This window comes from Neovison vison, chromosome 1 (assembly GCF_020171115.1).
Source record: "Neovison vison isolate M4711 chromosome 1, ASM_NN_V1, whole genome shotgun sequence".
Classification (NCBI taxonomy): domain Eukaryota; kingdom Metazoa; phylum Chordata; class Mammalia; order Carnivora; family Mustelidae; genus Neogale; species Neogale vison.
Genome location: NC_058091.1, coordinates 29,908,892 through 29,925,872, shown reverse-complemented (window position 1 = coordinate 29,925,872; position 16,981 = coordinate 29,908,892). Strand labels below are relative to the sequence as shown.

General features: G+C 39.6%; 1 protein-coding gene across 4 annotated transcripts in view; it reads left to right on the top strand.

The window, feature by feature from the left end:
• Positions 1-1,420: 1,420 nt before the first annotated feature.
• Positions 1,421-16,981, top strand: part of GRIK2 (glutamate ionotropic receptor kainate type subunit 2) — a 641,671-nt gene continuing 626,110 nt past the window's right edge. For all 4 annotated transcript variants that reach the window (XM_044244958.1, XM_044244987.1, XM_044244968.1 and 1 more), the window contains exon 1: positions 1,421-2,078. In XM_044244958.1, coding sequence (XP_044100893.1) covers positions 1,964-2,078 — 115 coding nt within the window. In that variant the 5' untranslated portion in view covers positions 1,421-1,963. The remainder of the gene's footprint in view (positions 2,079-16,981) is intronic.

Below are 16,981 nucleotides of genomic sequence, written 5' to 3'. Positions count from 1 at the left end.
ACATGTCTTACAAGAGATATTTTAAACATGGACTGAAGGAGTCGCTAGAAACCCTTGGTTTTAGCACAAGGTGTTCCTTTTAAAGTGCTCAAATAGTCAGATTATTTGATTGAATTGCCTGCTACACTGCAGAACTAGTCATTCATGATACTTATTTTTGACACTGCAGTTATGCCTCCATCTTTTTTTTCAAAAAAGTCAATGCCCACTTAATGCTTTTGCAAAATGTAGCTTTATTTTCAAATCAGCATTTTATAATACCTTAAGAAAAAATAGAATAAGAAAATCACTATGATGAAATGAAAACATTACATTATTTTCTTGCTATCTGGAATAAATAGTACTCATATCCCTCCTTATTAAAAGATTAGATATTCCTCAAATAAGGTAGAATCTTATAATTTTTTATAAGGTTTAACCTATGCCCTGTTATTTGGTTATGAAAAGCAGATTAATTTTAAGGAACAAATCTAGCCTTTTTTGCTACTTTCGTGCTACTTGATCACTTAAAATATTAATATGTATAATATACTTATTAGTAATCATCTCAGTTTCATTTATGAATGTAAAATATTAGGACTGGGTATTTTAATCTCTATGCCTGCATGACAGCATATTACTTATTTCAACAGCAAAATGTATTTTCATGTTAAAAGAATATATACTTGTGTACTTTTCTTTTCCTTGAATAAATTGCACCTGATGAAAGCCAAGTCAGTCATTGCTTGTAGACTAAATATTCTGACCAGAACACCAGACAATAATAAGGCATTTTTAGGCAAAACTGTGACATTCAATGTTGCCCAAACTATGATCCCATATTATGCCTCTGAAAGAAAAACATACTCAAAAAACCAAAATGAGAAGAAATTTGGGCATAAATTATTGAAACCTTTGGAGTTTGTTATACCAAATTAAACATCATTGTCTTTATACATAGGCACAATTATTTTAGGTGAGCTAAAAAAATGTGTGGAAAAGTATGATTCCTTCATTTTAATTCAACACTTTTCTTCCTAAAAGACCACTTGAAGACATTTTTTTTTTTTTTTTTAACCCCTGGGTAGTAATCAAGGAATGTCCACTCAAGTTTTTAAAGACTATCTTAACTTCTGCAATTGTACTCCAATCTATATTCACTCCTGGACCAAAATTTCAGAATATAAAGAAGACTTTCTTTTAACCTAAAGACAGGTTATATTTGTAGTAAATTCCTCAGCCTTAGACCACTTCCTTTTTTACAACTCCTAGGCAAAGTGATTTTGGATTAGCTTGTCATTTATTAAAATTCATCAGCTGATTGTAAGAAGTCCGTTTGCATACACCAGTTACTCTCTTAGCAAAGACTCTTACGGGAAATAAAAGCAGTTTCTTCCGCGTAAATAAATCCGACTTCTTTCTTGAAACTCAAGGCGGGCGATGAGATCGGTTGCATAAGAGATATTGGGAAGCTCGCTGGCAGGGAGCCTTAACAGGCAAGCAGCTATCTCAATTTTTCTCACTTAATCTTGGCTTCACGTCAGAAGCTGTGCAGCAGTGCAGTAGAAAAGGGCCTGGCAAAACCTTTGCGAGCAAAGCGCCTTTTGTGCTGGGACTGTGGTTCGCTACCGACGCCTCGGAGGTTTCCAAGGCTGGATTTCCTATTGATTTCCCCCTCCTTTGCTTCCCCAGGCTCGCGCGGCCGGACGTTGTGGGTGTGCGTGCTGGATTTCTCCCGGATGCTCCCCGACTAACATGGATGTCCCACCATCCCTTGCAGTGGAAGGTTGCTCCTTGGCGCAGTGAGTGAGGAACATGCAGCGATTGCTAATGGGTTTGGGAAGCGGAGACTCCTTCCTCTCTCTGTGACCATGCCGTGATCGTGTCTGCGGCCACCACTCGACGCATCCTCATTCCTACCCGAACCGGGAGCCTAACGCTAGATCGGGGAAGTGGGTGCCGCGCCTGTGGACACAGAAACACCATGAAGATTATTTCCCCGATTTTAAGTAATCCAGTCTTCAGGCGCACCATTAAACTCCTGCTCTGCATACTGTGGATTGGATATTCCCAAGGAACCACACACGTATTAAGATTTGGTAAGATCCCCCATCTCCCTCTGCTGCCTGGTATCCGGCTCCGAGGCAGCCGGATGTAAACAGGCGGGCTCCCTCTGACAGGCGGGTGGGCTCAGGGCATTCCGACCTGTTTGCAGTTCCGGAGCCTCCCGGGGTTTTCAAGAACCCCCGCGTGTCATTTCATTTCCTTTTCTTTTTCTTTTATTGAAAAAAGAAAAAAAGCCCCGGGAGGGTGAAATGAGTGCCAGTGTGTGGTAGTGGTCGCTGCGTTACCTCCACACAGCAGCCCGAGATGGTGATGACGCTGGGGGCACAGCCGGCGCTTGCGCCCGCTTGTCTCCCCGGGAGCCTTGCGGGCTTGGCGGGCGGGAAGCGCGCGCCGGGGCTCCACGCCTCTCAGTTTGCGGGGCTCGAGAGTCCGTACCTGGGAACTCTTCGGCAAGTTGGCAAGTTGGCGTCTCTCCGCTTCGGTCTGGGACCCGGACAGGTCCGCAAGTGAAAGGCGCGAACCCTTTGGATTTCTTTTGTGAACAGAGAGCCTTTTAGGTGAATTTCCCCGCTTTCCCAGCCCCTAGCGCCCTTAAGGGGACACGGCGCTTTTAAAAATAGTGTTGTAAGGTAAAAGCCTCTACTTAGCAAGAGGAGGCTTTTTTGTTTTGGGCTTTTGTTTTGTTTTGTCTTGTTTTTAACTTGAGAGTCCTCCTCTCACAGCTTTCTGACGGCGCGCGTCCTGATCTAATGAATGATTATCAGTGGTGATTGGGGCGGAGAGGAGTCGTGTATGGGAATCTAAGTATGCATCTTTATTTCATCGTGGCATGATAAAAGAGTCGAGTGGCAGTTATATACTAGAGGAATCTATCACTTTCCTAAGGAATCAGGGTTCCTGTAGAGCGCGAAGGGAGATCTAAACGTGGGATTCCGTGGAAACGCTGGTCAGAAGGTTTGCTTGGAGGAAATGAAGCGTGGGCAAACTCAGCTGCTGTGGATGGCCAATGGAGTTTTAGTAGGAGCAGAACCAGTGAGGGAAAGTTCCCTTAAGTAGATAAGAAGGAGAGAGGAGAAAGCCAACCAGGTAAATGCTCCCACTGTGGGTGCCTCCTTTGACAGTTCAAGTGGATTTAGACCAAAGAGTGCAAGTAACCATATAATCCTGAGCATGTGTTTTTGAAGTAAAAACAGATCCATTAAGTCAGTCAAATTTAAATTGAAGTGATTGCCTGTATCTCCTATCATGTCCACAGCATCTTCTCTCTTTCCTTTTTCCCATGTGCTTTTTCTGTAATGATAAAATTATCTTTCTCAGGCTTTGTGAAACCAGGGTAGTTTTCACATATTAAAAAGGGAATCCTACCTTCCCCTCCCCCATTCAGCACGTAAACACTTGGGAGTCCAGAAGGCTGGTAATGACAAAGAGAGACAACAGGTTATATCTAAATTCCTACTGTAGCATTTTTTTTTCTTTCTTCATGCCTTTAGATGGTACTTAAGCACGTTGCTCTTAGCAACAAGCATCCACAGGAATGCTGTTCCTTTGGATGAGATTAAACAGGTCCCTGTATCATGGAAAATGTGTGTGCGTTCAGCTGTCCTCCTTAAAGCATAGTAAATGTTATAGTATGGTAGTTTTGCCCAATATTTTGAGTAGTACAACCTACTTATTTGGAATAGTGAGGAATCTTCTGAAATGTGTTTGGGAATGAGTGTACCTTAGTGCATTTGCTTTCAGTCTGGGTGGGGGGAAAAAAAGAAGACTTGGAACAGAAAAACTGCCACCAGTAATCTAAAGATTTAATTATTGCTGGTCTGGTCTTGCAGCACAATATTTGCTGAATCATTAGATTGTTACATTCGCTGATCATTTCATATCTTCATATTAAAAATCTTGGCGACTGTTGCAGAGTGTGTAGCAGCTTTCTAAAAGAGCTGACACACACACAAAAATATATGTTCCTAGACCAATGCTTACTAAGAATGTCCTTAAGAAATAGGAGAGTAGGCAAAGACCTTCTTACAGTGTCTTGATACCCTAAACCAACAACAGTTCAGTTTTTAGATAACCTGTTATTTTCTCCATTAACTTCAAACATCTTCCACATGGAGATCTATTTTCTCTGATTTCTGACCTGGGTTATGGGGAAAGATTATGTACATTGTAATCAGTAGACCATTTCCCCTGTTGGGACTGTTTGGATGCAATGAGTTTTTTGGGGGGGAGTATGTTTGTTTGTTTTTTTCCTTCTGGGGAAACTTGTTTTGAGTGGACTGGATGGTTGGTTGGGAGTGTATAAGCCATTCTTGAGAAAGGTTAACTTCAACTTTGACTCAAAGGACCAACCAAAGCCTCACTTAGCTCCTTGTCTTTGTCTTATAAGGGTAGGGTTTGGATTTGCTGCTGAAACAGCTACCCCTGAAACAGTGGCCTGCCAGGTGCAGGTGAGAAAAGCAGCCTCCACTGAAGAGGTGGCAATTAGTCCTTAACCCCCCTCCCCCACAGGCTAGGCTTGACTAGGAGCTCAGCCACCCAGCGACTCTATTTTGGTGCTATACCAACTCCTGAGCCCTGCTAGGAAGCTTCCCCTGCCCCTCTTCCCCTCAGGTGGTGGAAAACCATCCTCAAGGGCTCTATGCTGTCTTTTCTACCCCTAACCCCCACTCCCCAGATCCCTTAAACCCTGCCCTCCATGTCCCCTCCCCCTCACCCAAGGCCCTGACCCTGTCTGTGTCCTCCTTTCAAAGTCTGGATTGGGGAGCTGTCTTCCCTGGGTGCTGACCCTTGCCTCATCCCTTGCATTCTCCACCCCCCCCCACCCCTTCTGGGTACAAAGTTGACTCCCTTGTGCTGGGGCTTTCTTGCTCTCTCATTTCTCTCTCCCTCTTCCTCTCTTTCTCTCTCTCTGGCTCCAGCGCTGCTCTCCCTCCTCTGTCTTATACACACACACACACACACACACACACACACACCCCCCACAGGAAATGCACTCTTGCTGCAAGTCTGACACTTTGGTACAATGACTCCTCTCTAGTGCCCCCCTAATGTAGGCAGCTATGCCTGGGAGCGCCTCTGTTCCGGCACACACCCCGCCCACTTTGGCTGGCTCCCCCTGAGCTTCACACCCCGGCCTGTTCCTCCTATGGCTTAGCAAACAACTCCAAGAGAACTTGTCTGGAACATTGACCCTAGGGCAGTTTCCCTATGCTTTAAGACAGCCCAGTACAGTAGGGACGTATGGTCAGCCAAGAGTCAGCTCCTCCGAAGCGAGAGGGCTGGCGCCTCTCCGTGGGTTGGGCCGTTTCTGTCTTTGATCCTAGCTGTGCACATCTTGGCTTCTCCACAGCGCCCACCTAGTAAGAGGATATCAGGGGACAAAGTGGATCCCGGACAGTTAGGGTCAGTTTCCCCATTCCAGGTCAGGTCAAACGTTCTCAGAGCCAGCTTTTCCAGGTGCCCGAGAAACCCCCACTCTGGCTGCTACCAGGCACGGCGGGTCCCAGGGCCATGTAAATGAGGCACCTTTGTATCTCTGCAGCTGCGTCCTGGTCCCGGGGGTAGTTGGAGAGGGCAAAGGCAGGATCCTTCCGTTCTCGGGGGCTGCCCCCAATACCACAATCTCCCTGCTGAACTACTGCAGCTCCCGGTACTTGAACACTGCTTCTGTTACAAGAGCCTCCCTTCCTTCCTGTTCCCTTCAGACTTCTGCTTCTGGGAAAGCGTGGGTGTAGAAAGTGGCTCTGCCTGGGGTGCTGTACTGGGCTAGAAATCCCTTTTGTAGTTTGGGGGTGTGGGCATCTCCTTTGAGCAGTCACTCCTCAAGCTGCCGGTCGTTGCCGATCTTCGAGGTCTGGTTATTTTTCAGTCCTGATCTGAATTGGCATTTAGACTGCCAGGAGTGAAGACATCAGCCCAAACTTTCTCTCAAACTCTTGGGCAGCTTCTCCAAACTAGTCGCGTCCGAGGAGCTGAGCGTGTGATATAGGCCACTTCTTTCCTCCAGCTGCTTTGACCTAGCTTTTCTTTTAAGCTTGCGGGTAGAACGGCTTTCTTTAAAGGCTTCGCAGGCGAGGTCTTCCCCCAGATGCGCTCAGACCTCCTTGCTACTGCGCACGGGCCAACACTGTGGCGCAGCACGTAGCCACCTCCCAGCACACATGCCGAAGGTGAAGACAGCTAGCTCAGGGACAGCTCAGATAATAAAACCCACAACGTGAGAAGGAGTGGAAAGAGTTCCTATGGAAACCCCCCTATTTGCCGGACATCCCATGTGCTCCCACATATAATAATTAGTAGCAGATGTACTACGGCATCAAGGAGGGTGAGTGAATTGACTGAGCTTAGAAGCCGCCACTCTCTACAAGTTCTTTGAAAGAGATTTTTCTTCTTTTGGGAGGTGAGGTGGGCGGGAGGGAGGAGTGGCCTTACATCTGGGAGCAGGAAAACTGGCTCTTGAGAGGCGGGGATGGGGGAGTAATAGCGGCTACTGTTTGAAACAGATAAAGCCGGGAACACCTGCTCAGCTGAGCTCTGGAAAGCAGGGGAAGGAAATCTTTCCAAGAAATTGCCAATACAATGGCCACTAAAATATATCTATATATATATCTGTTTTTCACTGAAGTTCTCACTTATTCTTAAAGCTTCAAAGACTAACTCTTATGTGATCCATCAACAGAGGCACACTCATTTCAGAAAATGACTTTGAAAAATGATCTTTTCGTCCTCTAGAAATAGCACCCCTTCTCCACCCAGACACATGGAACTCAACACATTTTCAGGCTTTGTGAGGTTGTCTTTCGGAAGTGAACAGGGGTTTATATGTCAGTAGACATTTCTTTAGACAGACACCTTCTGCTTTTTAGTTTAATTCAAATGATTATTGCAGTGTGTTCATTCCCTGAATTCTCAAGTGGCACTGTTTCAACATTTACTCAGCACAGGAAAGTTAATGTGACTTGCTCTCACACAAAGGAGGAACATACCGTAGACCAAACACAGGATGTATCATTGATTATCAGAGCCCTTTCAAGTCTATTCGCCATTAAATAAAGTGTTGCCTGTGATATAGATGACATAATCTTTGATTTTCTTTAAATTGTCAAAATTTCTGATACAGAAGATGCTTTGCTCTTTTGTAGTACAAATTAAAGGGAGAGGAATTCATTTTTCTCTTTCTGTTCTTGAGATTTTATTGTGTTACTGTAGGTCCACTTACACTTGTTCCCTGAAAATTATCAATATCCATTTTTCCACCTCAGAATAGAAAGCAGTTCACTGTTCTTCAGCTGCACTGTATTGAAATCATCAGTCCACTGCCTCCATCATACCCAGGGTTTGTGGGAGACCTTAAGTTTTCCCCCAGTAGAATGATCTGATGTGTTGAAATGGAATTGTTGATTGTCTTATATTTGGGTGATGATGTAGCATTATCTTCTACGGGCATTCAATTCATAGTGCAGTTATCGAGGTACTAGAAGTGCTTCAAATGAACCTTAAACCCTAAATCTTAGCATGAAAGGTAAGGTCAAAAGCCCCTGAAAGGGAAGGAAGTAGGTGCATATCATCATTATTGACTGGCCTAGATTAAACACCAAAGAGGAAGATTTCAATCTGATAACGTCATAGGGCTTCCTGTTTTTCTTTGCTGCTTCTGCTGACAATTTTGTAAGGTAATTAAATTGGCTGATTGAAGTCACGGTGGTCATGGGGTGATAAAGACCATTTGGATTTAATGGAATTTAAAACAACAGAGCACTGAACACAACTCTTACCGAACAAGAATTTTAATGGCCCATTCTGGGTGCTGACTAAATAGAATGCCCTTAACAAGTTTAATCGAAAGGGCAAGGCAGATTAGCACTATCCAGTCTTTATGGTTGAAGATTGGGGAATTAAAATTATCCCTTTAAAAGACTCATTAATGCATTATTAAGATTTAATGTAGGTTAAATAAGCTTTCTTTAGATCTTCATCATACATGTGAACCTAGGTTTAGGAGCAAGTTTCAATAAGGAAATATTTTTAAGAACTGACCTAACAAATTGAATTATATGTTTCTTACTTCAAACACAAAAGGCATTTAAAATTCTTTGAGAGTATACAGGGTATTGAGGGTAAGTGTTGATAATGAATTCTTTTCTGTAACTGAAAAGAACAAATTTGACTTTTTGTTTAAAGTTTCATTATTTTTTTACTTATAAACAAAGCTTATCTGTGGTAGAAAAACTACAGAGGTAATAAAGAAGTTCTCAGTATAGTCCTAGGTTTTGATCTTTTATGTTGTCTTTTTAATCCTGTCCTTTCTCTCTCTCTCTCTCTCTTTCTCTCTTCCTAAAAATTCGATATTTGGATTGCCACATTTTAGCCCACTTAGGTCCCTTCTCCCTCAAAAAAGGGGACTTCCCTGCTTTCCACTGGAAACTCTGAAGGACAGCCAGTCCCAACATGAAAGTCAAGCCTCCATCTAGTATGAGATTATTCACACACTTTCAGCTGTTTCTTTCCTTGTGGAATTGTCTACTGAAAGCTGTCCATTCCTTCAATAATTAAAAAAGAAAAACCCCAAACCCAAGTTTTCGTATGAGAATTTTCAAGATTTTAATTGTACACAATTTAAAAATCTGTTTTAAAAAATCTGAGTTGACAAAATCGAAAGCAGCAAGCAGCCTAGAAGTCACCAGTTTTCCCCTTCCAGCCCGCCTCACATTCCACAGGTTCTCTAAGGAACACAGACTTTTCTCACTCCCTGTTGATCCCCAGACAAATAAGTCTCCTTCGACTCTTGCCTCATAATTTTAGGGCCAAATATTTCATATTGTTGTATTTTCAAAGCAATAAGTTTAAAAGCAATTGGTTTAGTAAAACCAATCTGATAAAACCAATATGAATAGGAGGTTAGAGATGATCATCAAAATCTATCTGTAAGATTTTTTAAAAATTTTCATGTTATTTTTGTGTTTGGCCTTTGATGTACCTCTGCATTTATGACAGCATTCAAATATAATGTTTGCTTATAGATTGATTTCAACCATTTATTTCCTGAACTAACAACTCAACATTCTTCTCTGGATTTAGTGGAAAGCCAGGTCACTAGACAGCAGCAGAGCTTATGTGTGAAGATCTGAAAAAGTCTGGGGAGGGTCTCTGGGTGGTGCAGTTGGTTATGTCTACCTTTGGCTCAGATCATGATTTCATGGTCCTGGGATGGAGCCCTTGCATTGAGCTTCCTGCTCAGCTCCTGTTTCTCCCTCTCCCTCTGAGCTTTCTCTGTCTCTGTCTCTGTCTCTTGCCAATAAATAAAATTTTCTTAAAAAAAAAAAATGAAAGTGTCTAGGAGGCTGTGGCTTTCAGTTATTTTCCCCATGGGCACATGTAATTCTGTCAGTCTTCCCTTTTGGTTACACATTTGCCCTCTTCCATGGCCTTGTTACAAGACAAGTATTTTCTGGAAGGGAGAACACATAGTCCCTAGACCGTAAAGTTAGGCTAAGTTTATTATATTGATTGATTCTGTCTGTGACAGAGATGCTCAGATATAGAAGAGACTACCTCGTCCCTAAGGGAGTGCTGAGTGTCTAGCACTGATGTGAAGGGGAGACCGAGAAAACAGAGAAACCAAATGCCACTGCATACATTCTTTTCTAGATTTACTGCCAGACATCTCAGTGCTTTGCAAATTGATTGTTTTGCTTGTATTGGTCCAAATCTTTGAGGATACGTGATTATTTTAAATAAGATGTCAGTGATAGTCTTACATTGACATATCTCTTCCCAATCAAAAGGATCTTTAAATACTTTGCATACTCTTTAAAAATCAACAAATGACTTTTCCATCACTGAACTAGAACAAGTATTTGTAAAGTGTTGCCTCTAATTCCCATTTCAGTGTCTATTTCAGTCTTCCTACTTTGAGTCCTTGACCGATCACTATGGGAATATTTCTCAGCTTAAATGATCAAACGAGCAAAGCAAATATTAAAGAAACGTCCTGCTTCAGTATGGTCATAGGCATTTGACCTATTTTATGTTGTCTTTTTAATATTGCCTTTCTTTTTACCAACTGAAGCTTCTGTATTCAGATTATCATACCTTGTAATGGAGGCCCTTCCTTGCCCAGAATAAATGAATATTCTCTCAAGACGAAGGAGGCGTTAGAGATCATCAAATCTAGTATCCTCCTTTTGCTGATGAATTGCCAAAAGCAGTTAAATAGCTTTTCAGGTCGCAGATAATTAGTTTCAGATTTTACACCCAAACATGAATATCCTGACTGTTAGTCAGGTGATTTTTTTCAGTGAATTATGTTATTTTCCAGTGTAGGCTCTCACTCTGTGCTTTCCATCCATTTTAGGAAAAGCCCCTGGTTCTAGGTAGCGCCCCTAAAATTTGTCTACTTTATTTTTATCATCTTTCTTTCATAGAACATTCTCTCATAGGGGAGGGGGTTGGGAGGGATGTGTTGGCCCAGTGTGGGTATTAAGGAGGGCATGGATTGCATGGAGCACTGGGTATTATATACTAACAATGAATCATGGAACACTACATCAAAAATTAATGATGTACTGTATGGTGACTAACATAACATTAAAAAAAATTATCTCGGGCGCCTGGGTGGCTCAGTGGGTTAAGCCGCTGCCTTCGGCTCAGATCATGATCTCAGGGTCCTGGGATCGAGTCCCGCGTCGGGCTCTCTGCTCAGCAGGGAGCCTGCTTCCTCCTCTCTCTCTCTGCCTGCCTCTCTGCCTACTTGTGATCTCTCTCTGTCAAATAAATAAATAAAATCTTTAAAAAAAAATATCTCATAGATTATCCCTTTTCTCTATTTCTTCTTCTTTTTTGTCATTCTCCTTTCTCCTCCTCTGTGCCTGCCAAGGTCCTCTTTCCCCTGAGTCCATAGCTTAACCCCTTCTACTCATACAATAAATAGTAATTGAGTACATATTATGTGTCAGGCCAATAGAAATCTAAGACCTAGTTTCTGCCTTAAAGAGTTTGTAGTCTAATTAAAAATATTTTATATAGAGAGGGAGAGGGGCCAAAAAGATATATAATAGTTGTTTAAAGGAGACTATTGTGGATTTGAATTTTTATAGAAGAGATGTGACTCTCACTGGGGCCTATAAAAAATTGTGTGATAGGGAAGGCGGGGGAGGAACGGAGTGTATCACTGACAAAAGACTCAGCACAAGAGAGGAAATTCAGTCAGAAATTAAGAAGGTGAGCTTTGGAAGAGGGAATGGACCAGCTCTGTCCTCCTATTTGTCTTTCTATCTATGGAAGATAGAGAAGGCCTTGCTTTTTCAGAACTTTAATATTTACGTCACAGGATTTCAACTTCTGTATGTAGCCTCTGGAAAGCCATTGAAAGTGAAAGGATGAGCTCTACTTAGTGTGCAACAAGCAGTCAAGTGGTTTCTTAGGCTGCTGCTTGTGTTTTATGAAGAGTAAGTGGATCCCCCTTCTCTGTCTTACTGAAATGAAAGCAAAGGACCCATCCTTGTCCTCGATCATTGAAGCCTTTAAGAAGTTCTTGGTCTGGGATCACAGATACCTTTGCAGTGAAACCCTGAAGTGAAATAAAGCAATGTCCTTTTAACACATGGCCAGATGACGTGATTAAGTGAAGAAAAGTTTCCTGTTAATCTAAGGAAAAATGCATTGGAGGGCAATTTAAAAGTACTCTTAGCTTCTTTGAGGAATAAAAATAAATGGCCTTCAAGAAATTCTCAATGTTTATTGTCTGACTTGAAGAGCTCTTCATTCCCTGAAGCATTATATATGTATATCTATATAATAATTATATGTCGCTATATTGCAGTTTATATATATTATGTAATAAAATTGTTTTAAATTGGAATATAAAGTTAAATTAAATTTAAAAATAATTTTAGTGAAGTTCATTGTTAATAATATTTTCTAATTCTACAAGCACTCAGAACCCAGACTCTTGAGTTTAGTTGTTTGAGTTATGAATGTTACTCTTGATTCTGTCATCTAGTAATCATAAATTAGGAAAAATAATTAAATTGTAGTGGACCTTGGTTTCCATGCCTATAGAATTGATGTTACTTGCTATGTGTCTATCTTCTGAGGATAATATTGGAATTAATAGGAAAATGTATAGAACATTCTGCTTAAGAGCAGAATATGACTTTTAGAATTGAAAGTATTATTGTTTATTTACTGTGTATATTTGAAGCAGAGTAGTACTTGTTAATTTCATGTACATTTAATTCAACTTCTTAAACTGTGCATAAACATTAAAATAGTCCGTCTTTTCTAAATTACTCTCCAAATATTCTTCTTCAGAATGCACTTGAAACTATTATAAACTCATTGAAAAGCATTTATGGTCTAATAGAACAAACTTATTCTGAGTTGGTAGTTTTATAGAAGAGCAGAGCCATAATTTCTCTTTCTTCTTTGACATTGTGAGTTTGATTGGCATTATCAAATATGCAGAATACAAGCAGGAAACAAGCCATAGCTAACATAAAAATAATATGCAAAGACATCATGCTAAGTCCTTTCATTTAAGATTTTTCACAACTGCATAGTTTTTCTAGTTTTTGGTCACAAATATTTTCTGGAAAGCTGTGTGTGATTTTATATATACTTCATTCTGCATCCATCTGCCCATGGTGAACTTTTAGCTGTTATTCAAGTTTTGTATTTCAAGTCATGCAAGTGACTGTATTTGATCCATTTGCATTGATTCAGGAAAGCTACATAAACAGATTTGATACAGTTGTTTGGGATAGATAAGTGGGACTTTTCTATGATTACACTGGCATCTTTATCAAGGAGCTGTGTTAGGCAGTCTTTGTGGAGCTTACTGTTTAAGGCATAATATAGACTTTGGTGCTATCCTTACACCATTAACCTCACTATCTTTCCCAAGGTATTTCTGACTTATCTTTGGCTCTTTTTTCCCAAGATCTACCCAGTGGTAAGGGGCTCAGCATAGAGGTGGGTAGAGACAGGTGAAGGTGCCTCCTTCTCTCCCACCTGCCACATTGGAGAATCCAGGGGACCATTTGAAAAATTGTATTCAACTTATAATACACTTTAATGTTTGGAATTTCTTTTTAAGTTTTCAAAACTTCAAAATATTAAGTTTGTTAGGAAAGTTTCTTGGATGTTGAAGATAATGAGGTTTTAGGTCAGTGATTCTCAACCTTCAAGAGTGGGATCAAGAAGAAGCAGCCTCAAGATTTATATGATAATCTATAGGAGGAATGGACTAAATACACGTTGAAAAACACTTTTCCTATCTTAAGTCTAGTATTTGGGTTTCCTGGAAGCAGCCTGCCCATCATAGCAGAACTGATGCTAGAGCAGGTGAAAATACAGTTGAATTCTGCCTCCAGGGCATGAAGGAAAGAGCTGTTTTCCATTCAGTCATTTTTTCCATGAGTATTCTAGTTTGATCTCTCACAAAGCCTTCCTGGAGATCAGGGGCAATATTCCAGTCACTCACCATCATCTTGTTTGGTAAGATACACTTCTTTTCCTTTTGCTGTTCCATCCATTGATTGTCTTTTACAATCTGGACCAAGTTTTGCTTCTCTAAAAGGTCTGTGTTTAGACAGGGATTCTGTAGGTTAAATTCAAGCATTGCCAACAGACTTTGACCAGACCAATGGCTCCCAAACCTTGTTTCACTCAGAATGGAAGGAGCTTTAAATAATTTAAATCCCTGGTTCCCAAACCTAGGTATTTTGTAGAAAAAGATGTTTCTTTTTTTTTGTTGTTTTATTTAAATTCAAGTTAGTTAACATATAGCATGTTATTAGTTTCAGAAATAGAATTTAGTGATTCATCAGTTTCATATAACACCCAGGGCTTGTTATAGGAAGTGCCCTTCTTAATGCCCATCACCCAATTAACCCATACCCTCACCCACCACCCCTCCAGAAACCCTCAGTTTGTTCTCTCTAGTTCAGAGTCTCTTACAGTTTGTCTCCCTCTCTGTTTTTAACCTATTTAAAGTGTTTCATTTTTTACCGCTGCATGGTTGTAGTACCTTTGCTTTTTTTTTTTTTTAAACTCCTGTGTAATATACATAAAAGAAACAAACTCTAAAGGCAGGTTGAAAATCAGTTACTGAGCCAGATGCTCCAAAGAGTTTTGACCTTATAATTTACACTTCCTCTGTTTATGATGGGCAGATGGTTCCGTTTTCTGGATTAGCAATTGATGATCATGACTAAATTGTATATAACCATGAGTAAATTTTATAGGTGAAGATTGTGGCTTAGATATTTTATTACCTCTCATAACATACATGGTGATGGTCTCACAGCATACCACTGGGGAAGCTGACTGATTCTTTTAAACCTAAGCATTTGAATAGTCATACTCATATAACTGAGCCCACAGCCCAAAGAGATATTAAACAGGTGTTATTTTCCAAATAATATTTAAGATGTTGTATAGTTGTGGGACCTTTCCCTCCTAACCTTCTACCTAGGGAGTCCCAAATAGATCAATTTTTAGTTTCCCCCAAGACTATCAGAAAATAGTTCTGGTAGATAGTTGCTGTAGGACACTGACTTGGTTGCCAAGAATACATGTAAATAGCCTGGAATCTAGGCTAAAAATAGAGTCTAACCTAGGTTGTGTTCATTAGAAACCTCTTGGATGATTGTATGCTCACCCCTACTCCCTGCTTCATTGCTCTGATTACAGGCTCTTCTGGGTCATTCTTAAGTCATGGTGCCAAGAGTTGAAATCTGGACATGATGTTTGAATTGAAACCAGAATGCCCTTATGTATTTGTTTAAGGTAGACATCATCAATATTTCCATATGCCACTTCAACATTAAAACTGATAATATTTTTGTCCAAATTATTGGTAAATACGTGTTTGTCATATTTGCTGCCTACTAGGTTTAAACCTTAGTTTGTTAAGATTATTCCTATAATTTAACTTGCCGTTAGGGAGACTATACAGAATTATATAGACCAGACACTTCATTGATGGTACAATTTTAACACATGTAGATTGGTTAAATAGTCTAATGTATTAAAATCAAATGATAATCACATGATAATCATAGTTTTAAGACAAATACTGAAGGAATTCATCAGATTAAGTTCACCATTCCTTAGAAGTTTCTTTTTTTTAATTGGGCTAAACAATATTTACCAATTTGTGTTCAAATGTTATAAAGTCTTTTAATTAAAACAGTTCAGGGGGCAGTTAACAATTGAGAACTTGTAAATACGTAATTTCAGAAAAATGTATCTGCTGGTGTGCAGTTCTTTGGAAGACAAATTATGAAAAGTTATTTTATATGACATGATTTCACAGTGTGTTTTATTCACATATATTCATCTAATTGTAGTTCCAGAATTACTATGTTTTTAGCCTCTCCATTTGTGTAGGATGAATTTATATATATGTAGGATATACAAAATGCTCACAATAGAAGAAAAATTAATAAATTCACATTTGCTCAAGGGTATTCATTTATTGGCTTTAGATTGGAATCTCTGACTTTTTAAACTTGTTAGCCACAAGTAAATATTAATGGAAGTGAATTTCTCTAAGTTCATTGAATTTTATACATCTTTTATTTCCTAGCCGGTAGCCAGACTACATCAGCATTTTCAATACAAAGAAGGATAGAATCTTAGCTGGGATTTCAAAGTGCATGGTTTATAAGCAAACTGTGAAGAGAATTTTAACCATCCAATTTGTTTATTGTTCTTCTATATTATATCTATTATAAGGCCGCTAAACTTGAATATAAAATATCCCTGCATATTAATAAGAAAAAGCCCTATTTAGTGTAAGTAATCTCTTTTCCTCTCTTTTATTAAAATTATTCTTCAAGGAGGAGTGATAAAGCTAAATTGTTTATCAGAAGATAAAACAGTGCTTTGTACTATGGTTGTAAAGAGGATGCTGAAAACGTCCCGTCAACTCCCAGTTTTGATTCCATTTTTAATTTAAATTAAACATTTAATTAAGAATTAAATTGCCATTCAATTCACCAAGTACTGGTGAATTTACCAGATACCAATGCTGAAATTATTGAACACTCTCAATATTGGGCATGTTCAATAACTTCAGCATTGGTATCTGGTTCAGCTCTTTGATTATTGACATAAAACAATATTTGAGAAGCAAGATATAATTAAAGCTTCAGTAAATATGAAAGTTTCCTGAAAATATGGTTGATTATTTAAAAAAATACATTATATGAAGATTCCTAATGGTGCCGTTTTTTAACTGACAGGCAGCAAGATGTATGTTCCTCTTTTCTTTTTTTTTTTAAAAGATTATTTATTTATTTGAGAGAGAGAGAGAGAGCCTCAGCAGGGAGGAGGCAGAGAGAGAACCTTCAAGCAGACTTCTTGGGTGCAGAGTCCAACTTGGGGCTCAATCCCAAATCCCTGAGATTATGACCTGATCAAGATTTGGCCACTTTACCCACTGAGCCACCCAAATGCCCGAGATGTGTGGTTCTCAATTCCATTCAACAGGTTCTTTTTCAATATTTTATTCCAGTACATTGTTAGAATGAAAATTCATCTTATTGACTTCTAAGGAATTTACATTTAGTTTGATATAATTTTTAAAATGTACATATCTGGAAATAACTTTGCTCTAATATTTTGAGGAAATACATTAACTCTAATATATACCATATAATATATTGCATATTTCTAATATATACATATCTATAATATTTACATCTCTGTGCAAACAACTACTACTTCATTTCATTATCTATTCATTCATTCTTTTAAACATCCATTTAACAAATGTTTAATTGATTACCATATGCCAGATACTGTGGTGGGCTCTAGAACACTAAGAATTTGAGAGTAGAAAGAACAGGGTCCCTGCATCATGGAACACACACAAACACGCACACACACACACAGGTGAAGAGAGAGAAAGGGAACTAGTCTAAATTAT